The sequence below is a fragment of the Charadrius vociferus genome, unplaced genomic scaffold (genome assembly GCF_000708025.1).
Source record: "Charadrius vociferus isolate BGI_N301 unplaced genomic scaffold, ASM70802v2 scaffold422, whole genome shotgun sequence".
Taxonomy (NCBI): domain Eukaryota; kingdom Metazoa; phylum Chordata; class Aves; order Charadriiformes; family Charadriidae; genus Charadrius; species Charadrius vociferus.
In genome coordinates this window covers 832897-842920 of record NW_009647080.1, presented here as the reverse complement: position 1 = coordinate 842920, position 10024 = coordinate 832897, and the positions used below count along the sequence as shown (strand labels likewise).

At 42.1% G+C, this 10024-nt stretch overlaps 1 protein-coding gene across 1 annotated transcript in view; it reads left to right on the top strand.

Moving 5' to 3' along the window:
* Positions 1–8984, top strand: part of TPMT (thiopurine S-methyltransferase) — a 10285-nt gene extending 1301 nt beyond the window's left edge. The window contains exons 3-8 of the mRNA XM_009895802.1: positions 779–911; positions 1389–1441; positions 6136–6210; positions 6952–7037; positions 8027–8071; positions 8869–8984. Coding sequence (XP_009894104.1) covers positions 779–911; positions 1389–1441; positions 6136–6210; positions 6952–7037; positions 8027–8071; positions 8869–8984 — 508 coding nt within the window. The remainder of the gene's footprint in view (positions 1–778; positions 912–1388; positions 1442–6135; positions 6211–6951; positions 7038–8026; positions 8072–8868) is intronic.
* The last annotated feature ends 1040 nt before the right edge of the window (positions 8985–10024 follow it).

Below are 10024 nucleotides of genomic sequence, written 5' to 3'. Positions count from 1 at the left end.
ACTGAAGCTATGCCCTTACCACTGCTTCTTTTGGTGGCAATGCCGGCTTAAATTGCCCGCAATGAGGTTGGTTGTGCCAGAGCACATTCTCAAGGGGCCATGTAGCATGTCACACTCGGAACTTAAATGGTTTGGGCTAAATATAACTTCCTCTTTTTTACATTTATTATTTTACTTTTACTTTTTTAGATGGGTCGTATTTCTCACTAGGGGCTGTATAAACCAGTGTTTTTTCTTGGAGGGAGGGGACACAAACTAAAAAAAAAAAAAAAAACAACAAAACCCTGACTGAACTGCATCCTCAAGGAATCGCATTAGTTGCAGTTACCAGGTTTTATCGTGGTAACCCCCTGACTGCGCTGACCGCAGGCTCTGATGCACGTTGCCGTTGCGCTGCCGCGGGGGCAGCCGGGGGGACCTCCGGGGCCTCAGTTGCTGCAGTTCAGAGCAGAACCTACTTCTGTCAACCGAAATGGACAGTCTTCTCTGCGTAATCACCTTTGTTTTCATGGAGTTCAGAGAAATAAATGAATGATCCGTTGAATCTAAGTGAAGCCCTCATCAACTGTATGCTGGGTGGTGCCAATTTAAGCTCCGATCGTGGAGGGGAGGCATTCAATAAAATGTGAATGCTCCAGAAAGTCAGGATTAGACATCCCAGTGTGTCCCAGAGCCAGGGTTTCTCTAATGAATAAATGCTGCATGGGAGATAGGCGTTTGGTAACGGCCCGACCTGTGGGCCTCACGTAAACTCGGCTCCTCTCTCTGCTGCCGGCAGGCTGGCGGACATGGGACACAGCGTTGTTGGTGTGGAAGTCAGCGAGCAAGCACTGAAGGAATTTTTTGCAGAACACAGTCTGCCTTATCGCGAGGAGCCAGTCCCAGAGATTTCAGGAGCTAAAAAGTTGAGGGTATGTTTCCTGCGTTGTCGAATGATCTGGTGTGGTTAATCATGCAATACGGGCATAACTGAGCAAACAAGTCATTCTGCTTTTATGCCTCTGTCCCACTGGTAATCATTCACCTCTCCTGATGAGGTCTGAAAGGAAGCTCTGAGTTGTAATTTTGGACTGAGTTCTTCTTTTGAGCTTATTACTTTGGCCTTGTTTTCTTATGACATTGAATCACCTGAATGTAAAGTAAATGTATTTGAAAATTGGATAGTTGCATACCTTGATAGATCGGAACCTCTCTGGAGAGGATCAGGAGAGGTACCTCAGTAAAGAAAAACTAAAAATGTTTCTCACAGTTTTTCCCTATGACACTTAAGTGTATATTTAAAAATAGTACATGTGTGTATTTTAAGGTATAAAGTATAAATATACACTTACAAGTGTATACTTAGGGAGTTTGCTGATAAGTATTGTTTCCTCTGCTTTTCACTGTAGAGTACCTCTGGGAACATTTCTCTGTACTGCTGCAGTATTTATGATTTGTCCAGGTAGGAATAAACAGCATGCTCTACAATTTTCTGTAATCAAAGATGTATTAATACTGTCATATTATTTTATTTGAATCAGCCATAAAGATTTAAAACAGGTCTTCTCAAGAAAACTCTTATTAACTTGAATGAGAAATGTGAATAGCTAATCTCCAACAAAAATTAACTCTGTTGACCATTAGAGAGGGATGCCAACTAAATATCTTTAAATGGGCTTCTTGTTCTAAGCCATCCTATGAAAATTATAGAAAACTCGGTTTGCTTTTACAGTAAAAACAAATTGGGTTTAATATTGTTGATGGATTCTGCAAAGCAAAAACTGTAGCACAATCTCTTATTTAGTAGCTTAGTACAAGTAAAGAGAATATACCAGAGGTGTCTTCTTAGACAGCTTTTCTTTTAACTAAGCACTAAATATATGTTTTCCACAAACTATTGATTAACATATACATAGGTAAGCTCTACCTATTGATTATATGTGTCCAATGCTTTACTTAACGTACTTTTCTCTATGGGCTTAAAGTACATTGCATCACTCCAGTTTATGTGACCACATACTATGTTGTCAAACACTCTGCAAGTGTCTTAACAAACACGGCTCAACTTACTAATGTCTTTTGAAAGATTTTTAGTGCTGATATGTCCTTATTTCTTAGTTAAAAGACACGACAGAAAATGCAAAATACTTCAATGCAGTCCACACTACTGACTCCTGAAAAACATTTCAACTTATTGTGCTCTGTGGCCTCAAGCATTGCTTCTCAGATTTTGTGGTGGTTTGCACCTGACCTTCTGCTCAAGTGTCAGCTGGTGGGGGAATTTTGCAAGTTACCGAGTTGTACAGAGACTGCAGGAGGACATAGGACTCTCTCCAGCCCCTAGCATAGAAGACTCTGCCTTGGACAGTAATGCATCTGGCTCATTTATTTGTCCCCAGAAGTTTCCTAGTGGTGTTGGTTACAGGCATATTTAAGTCTGTCCTAAAATGTCCTCAGTCCCAGACTGGTGCTGGGGTCGCTGGAGATTGAACAACATGCAAGAAAGCGGTGTTGTTTCTGGTTTTGTAATGCATCTTGTAGGAAGCTGAAGGAGCCCAGAGTCCTGCACTATAGTTCCCTCTTCTTGCAGTTCTTACTCAGACGTGATTTTCCCTAGATTATAAGGTTTTGGTGAAGTTTTGTGTGTTTGTTTGCTATTCTTACAAACAACTGCCAGGAACGAGGTTTTGTTTCACGGCTGTTCAATAAGAAGGAGGAGGTAAAGTCTTAATCTTTAGCTTTTCAGAACTATTATGTATACAGGTGTAATAGGTAGTTTAGGACACCAGAATATGGTGCTTACTATATGATTATCTTTTCTTTATTCTGCATAAAATGGAAAAAAAAGAATATTCATTACTAGAGTTCAAAATCTTTTAGACAATAGAGCGTTGCTAAGTCTTCTGCTGGCGCAGCTGACTGCAGTTGGTTTGAATAATGTATATATAACTGGCCCTGCAAAGTGAGGGCCTTGGAACAGATGGGCTGTATATGAACGTGACTTTGTAGATACTGCCTGGTTTCCTTCCCCGCCTTGCCCCTGCAATGTAGCTACACTTGCTTTGTAGATCCCTATAAATCCTCACTGGGAATTGACAAATTGCCCAGGGATTGCTTAAGCTTCTTGTCAGCAATTTTTGAAAAATTTGAGTTCTAAGTTTTGTAGCAAGTAGCATGGTAAAATCTGTAACTTCCATCATAACATGATGGAATAATACTATGGAATAAACCAAAAATAAGTAAGTAATGACATTTCCCATGCATATTAGTGGGTCCAGTACACAGTTCGTCATCCACAAAATAAATTGGCAGATACACGTTCTGAGTGCATTGTTCTGTACTGGGTGCAGTTATGGTGCAAGTATGAGCTGTATTCCCTATAGCAGTCAGCAGATGCCTGTGACTAGAAAAATGCACATGCTCTTCTAGTTTCTATGTACAGACAATTTGATTAATTATCCAGTAATTATGGAAATTAAACTTATTTCTCTCTTGCTGAGGCTGGCCTGCAAACAAATCCTTTTGATCTCCATTAGCCTAGCATTCATTAGAGGAGAACTCAGACGTGCTCGTGACCTTTGTCAGAATGAGACATTTCAAAGACTCCTGCTAGTTAAAGAATAACAGGAATTACTGTTCTTTGTGGAAACTCTGGGACATATGTAAAAGAGTTATATTACACAACCATTGTACCTCCTCAAACGATTATGGCTGCAAGACTTCAAAAAAAAAATTGCATTAACTGAAACTACTAAACTTAGGCAAAGATAGAAATTCACAACTTTACTCCTTAAATCCAGTGGGATTTCTGCAGATATGTGAATTTCTGCTTCACATGTTAATTTTTATTAGTTGTAGTAGTACCTACACTGTGATCTCTCGTGCTACATACCATATAAACACATAGCAGGAGATAATGTAGGGCTAAAAGATTGGGTAGTGATACAGTGAAAGGTACACCCAAGATGAGCGCTTCCTAACACCTTAGCTTCATCCTCACTCCACATCAGGATGAAAGACAACTGTGTACCACTTTTGACCTTTTCCTCATGGCTTGGTTCTCCTCAGAAGGCAACTGGATGTGCAGACAGGCAGGGAGCACCCAGATGCTCAGCAGGTCCCAAGATCCGGGCACCCAGGAGACCAGGACTAGAGGAAGGCCACAGCATGAGGCTGCCTGCAGCCTGTCTGTATACCCTGATGAAATCGGTGGGGAGTAAATTACGTGAAATGCCTGTATGGAGTCACCGCCACCATTCCAGTTAGACCTGATTAAAGTTGGGAAGAAAAACCGAGTGGAAAAAACTTCAGGAGCTTGCCTAAGGTCACACAGCAGACTCAGCTATGCAGAGAGGAGAACAGCCTCCAAGCCTCAGAAGATCAAGTTTGTCACCTGCCCCACTAGATTTTGCTTTGTCCCCCTCATGCGAATTGTATGTTTAACTTGTCTCTAAAAATCTCCTTTCATTTAAGAGGCTGGTTATTTAAATGACATGCTTAGTCTTGGCAAACTTTAAAAGAAGTCAGGACTTAAAAGTGTTATCATGTCTCATCACAGTAGAGTGGGAAATACAGGATCAGCTTCTAGGTTAGATGCCAGAGACTTAGCGATGCCGTTGCAATGAAATAAGCAGAAGGCGGAGAGAAGTTGTCATGGTTGAACCCCAGCTGGTTCACTAAGCACCACACAGCCCATTCCCCACCCACTGGTGGGATGGCAGGGACAATCAGAAGGGTAAAAGGGAGAAAGAAACTTGTGGGTTGAGATAAAAGCAGTTTAATAATTAAAAAGAAATTAAAAGAAAAATTGTAAGAAAAAAAAAAAACAAAATAAAATAAAACCAAAGAAAGACAAGTGATGAAATCAAAACAATTTCCCACCACCAATCAACTGATGCCCAGCCAGTGCCCAAGCAGCAACCCCCCCATTCATCTCCCCCCCTCCCTCCCCAGTTTTATTGCTGAGCATGATGTCACATAGTCTGGAATATCCCTTTGGTCAATTGGGGTCAGCTGTCCTGGCTGTGTCCCTTCCCAATTTTTTGTGCACCTCCAACGTACTCGCTGGTGGGTTGGGGTGAGGAGCAGAAAAGGCCTTGATTCTGTGTAAGCGCTGCTCAGCAGTAACTAAAACATCAGTGTGTTATCAACACTGTTTTCAGCACAAATCCAAATCATAGCCCCTTATAAGCTACTAGGAAAAAATGTAACTCTACCCCAGCCAAAACCAGTACAGAGAAGAAAGAGGTGATGCAATCGGACTTTGACACCCTCCCAGAAAGGTATTGCACAATTGCATACAGTATATTTCTAAGTAAACTTATTTCAGACTTTCTTTAAAATTATGCAATTTACGTTATTACTACCTTACTCTCTAAGCTCTTGTTTTGATAATTACCAGAAACAAGGCTCTTCCTTCCCCCCCAAATATCCTCATCTCTAGTTTCATCCTGACTGCCCTTACCATGCATCAATAAAGGCACTTCCTAGTAGTCTTGGCCATTTGCAGGTTTTGGGTGGTCACTGAAGCCACCTGCCAGCATATCCAGGAACAAAAATAATGACTGTGACAGTGGTAGACTGAGGCAAGCAGCAGTGTAACTTGGCTTTTTGAACATTAAAGAAATTGTAAGCTGACGCTAACTGTCCTGGGCATGTAGCTGGGAATTGAGGTGTCTAAAATTACTGGGTGTGCTGAGTTCAGTGATAGTAAAGCAAGGGGGCACCTTCCTTAACTTACGTTTGAAATCACGTGTGGGTTTTAGAAGGTGGCCAAGAACTACTGACATGCTGAGTGCATGTTAGTACAGCCTCAAGGGTCACGGCAGGGTATGATTGCCAAAACTCCAGATTTGTAGCCCAGTTGTGTTTAAGCTACTTTCCTTCCTCCCCGCCTTGTCTCAGCACACCCTAACGATGGGAAAATGCTGAACAATTCCAGCACGTCTTTGCTATCATGGCCCGGCCATGTACCAGGGGCTTTTCTGTGGTTCCACATTGTATTGGTTTGGATCACAGAAATGCGGGACCATAACAAAAAGGTAGTGGGGAATCTGCATAGCTAGCTGGAGAATCCTTGTGTCTTCACAGAGGTATATGAATAAAGATGAAGGTGCCTTTTTTGTATTTTTAAGCCTTTTCCTCATCTCCCTGTAGCTCAATAGTTGGCAAGTTTGATGGGGTTTGGGACAGAGGAGCTCTGGTAGCTGTGAATCCATGCGACAGACAACGGTTAGTAACTTTTCTTTGTTATTGTCTTTTCTCTAATGTATGCAGTGACACAAGTTTTTCCTCCTGCCACTTGTCGAGGAGTCCTCTTTCATTTAAAGGGGTAACCTACGCAAGTTCTCCTCTACCACAAGCATCAGCTGCAGTCGCAGAGTGCTGTACTCTAGATTTGTGAGCTTCCTTCAGGAAGCCACCCTGCCTCTTGGTGGGAAAATATGTGGTTTGTTGCAACCCAGCAGAAGCAGAGCTGCAAGTCTCATCTGAATTTTATTATTTCCTTTTCACCCCATCTGCTTCTCCTCTCTGTTCTTTTTGCCCTCACTTCCCTTTATTCCAATTTTTTGTTCTTGCCTATTGCCAACCCAAATGTAGTTTGACCCTAGCCCAGGATTTTTTAATTAGATACATAATCTTGAGTAATTTTAAAAGATCAGTACTGTATTGTGTATGGTATTCTAGACTGTGGTAGATGAATACTATGTTTTGTCTGTTAGTTTTGAGATGAATATGCAAAAAAAGATAAATGCTTTTTTATGAGGAGTAAACAGTCACCTGTATTTGAGGTGTTTCACGTGTAGCATGAATTTCATGTTCATGAAATTCAAACTAAGCTTTGCTTAGTTTCTGTGCAGTTCAAGTTTTCTCTGCACAGAAATACATTACCTCTTTTGTTGAATATTTCGAATGCTATGCTTGAATGTCTGTACAGTTCCAAAATAATAAAATATAACTTTGTTTTTTTAGCTATGTCAGTTTGATGATCACCCTAATGGAGAAAAATTCTTCTTATCTCCTCGTTACTGTTTCATATGATCCAAACAAACACAAAGGTGAGAACTTTGCACTGTTCATGCTTTAATACAAAATGTATATAGATGTGGTAGATATATTAGTGTCTTCCCCAGGTTTTTCATCAGCCATAGCTTTGTCAACTGATCACACCAATACAACTGTGTGTTAAAAATGTTAGATGTTGACCAAGCTTGAGACTAAATTTGCTTTCTCTCTAGCATTCAGACATGCTAAGGGTCAGTGGAGGACAGACATGGTATATTAACAAAGAAATGAAACTGGAAGTGTGGCTATAACAATGAAGTTGGAAGAGTGAATGCTTAGAGTAACATCCTATCTAGCCTAGGGAGCTTGAAGCGCTCCCAAGAACATTGGCTTTGCTCTGTTACCCAATACTTGCAACACAACGTGTTCCCCATCTTGTGACTCTCTCTCATGGTCTGAATATGCTTGGAAGAGGTGAAATTCTTTAAAATCATAAAGTATTTTTTCCTTTTATAACTTTTATTACATACCAAAGTCTGAGGTATTTAATTTTTTTTTCATATTAATACTCAAAAGAAAGAGATTTCTTGCTGCTTTTGGGTTCTTCAGCATAATTATCCCTGAAAAAATAGGTCTTGTTGTCATAAGCAACAGTAGTTTAACTCATTGGTCTCCCTCTCATATTATTCAGCTTTTAGCTTTAATTATGCCATTGTAGTATAAAGAGATTGTTAGCTGGATTCGCACAGCACACCGAGAGTGGTTGTATCCACAGCACGTTCATGACTTCTGTCAATGTGGCTACCCTGGCTGCAGCCTGGAAATGATGCAGCAGCAACACCTGAAGCTGTTTGGTGGCCCACCGAGGATGCCATGAGTTCTTGGAGATGGTGTTTTCTGGTTCCTGCAGGTGGTGCTACACACTGGGGCGTGATGGCGGGCCAGGTGCTGTGAGTGACGGGGCTGGCTCTCCTGCTGCAGTGTAAATGTTTGTCTCCTTCCTGTGTCTTCTCTCTGATTAGCTTCACCCGTTTTCTTTCAGGCCCGCCGTTTTATGTTCCTGAATCTGAAATTAAAAGCTTGTTTGGTAAGTAATATTTCAGCTAACCCTTCAGAATTTTTTCCAAAACACATGAACATGTTTATATGCTTCTACCTCGCCCTGTGACAAGTGATAGAGAGACATTTGCTTCTCATCTAAGGGGTGGAGTCATGGAAAAATAATGGGGAAAATAAGTAACATTTAGCCACAGGGATTTTGCTGTCAAGGAAAATTCTCAGCTCTTCAAAAGACATGAAGAAAACCCAAGAGACAGATACTGTATCTTTCCTCCCCTTGGCATCTTTTCCTTCTCCCAGGATTTATACTGCTGCACTCAGTGATCTTGCAGCTGCAGTCTTAGTCCTGTTTGACCATTTTGTCTTTCTCTGCACCTCATCACCATCTACCCTGGTTTTAACAGAGGGCCTTTGCATACCAGTTCTACGGTTTCTGCTGTACTTTTGTAGTCTAAGAAGGAAGGTAACATGCCACGTGAAGAAAATGCTAAATGTACAACTCAAATCCATCAAAATAACGAAACTTGGAATTATGGCAGGAATTGAATTTTAAAAGTTCCTCCTGATGATATGCTTTGATATTGCACTTCTTTTAAATTTACAACTGTCTGAGCGCCCTGCAGTGTCTGTGTGCAGTGAGTCATTGGCATGGACAGTTGCATCCCTGTGCAAAAGAGATGGATAAGTTTTCCCCAGTGCATTGGTGTCACTGCATTAGGGACTGTGAGGAAATCTGTGGATAAGATTTTTATTTTTTTTTCCTGACAGTTTGCATTTTTCAATGACTAATTATTCAGTAATTTGCTACTCTTTCCTCCTTTTCAGGCAACCGCTGTGAAATTAAGTGTCTTCAAAAACTCAATGACTTCTCAGAGAAACACAGACAATGGGGACTAGATTATTTTCTGGAGGTGCTATATATACTAAAGTTTGTAGCTTGATTAAAACGAATTCAAATAATTTACCTCCCATCTTGCTTTTATTTTTATCTCAGCTTTTAAAAAGAAACACGTTTGGGGGCACTCTTAAAGTGGGCTTCAGAGTACAGAAAAACGCCTGTGGAACATTTTTCTCCATTTTGCTTCCCAAGTCAGCTCTCCTACCTCTTGCACTTCCTTCAGCTTACGTCTCCAAACTGGCTTCACTGCCTGGAGATGTGCATAGCTCTTCTGAAACTCCACGCACAAAGAAGCATTTTTGAAGTCTTATCTTTTTCTTCCGTATCAATTCAAATCATCAGAGCTAGGGAAAAAAAAAAAAAAAGAAGAAGAAGAAATGTTGCTGTTCCTTTTCAGCCGTTGCCGGTTGATGCTGTCCACCCGGTGCTTGGCCGGTGGGCTCAGTGGCTGGCAGCCCCCTGGGAACGAAGGGCAGCTACTTGTCTCAAGCACTATCCCCTGCGATGGCAGCTGGGCTGGGAGAGGCGGGAAGCTGGCGTGAGTTGCTCCTCTTCATCCCTGTTAGTCGCCATGACAAGTGGAGAGAGGAGCTGGCAGCGAGCGGGCAAAGAACCCTTGGCGGCAGCCACCAAGGGGGGGAACCCATCGTGGAGGAGGAAGGAGAGGAGGGAAGTGAACCGGGTGAGGATAAAGCGGGGAGAAGATGTCCCTGCGGCTGCTCGCGATCGTGATGCTCCCACCCGCAGCCACCACCGGCACCCGGCGAGAGGGGTCGGAGAAGGCCTGCAGAGCAGCTGCCGTGTGTTCAAACCTTCCTTTGAGGGTCTTCTATCGGTCCCCTATGGATACTACCGCAATTTTTAAAAATGACAAGAATTTGGGGCTCTCAAACCCCTCTCTTGCCCCGGCCTTCTCCCCTTGGCAGCTTATTTAAAAAAAAATAAAAATGCAATGTGGCGTATTACATATAATTCACCAGAAGGCGAGTCAAAGCCAGGGGGCTTTTTGTGCCGGGTGACGTCAGCACGGCTGTCCCCACGCGCCTATTTTGGGAGCTGGTGACCGTTTTGGCGGGGGGGGGT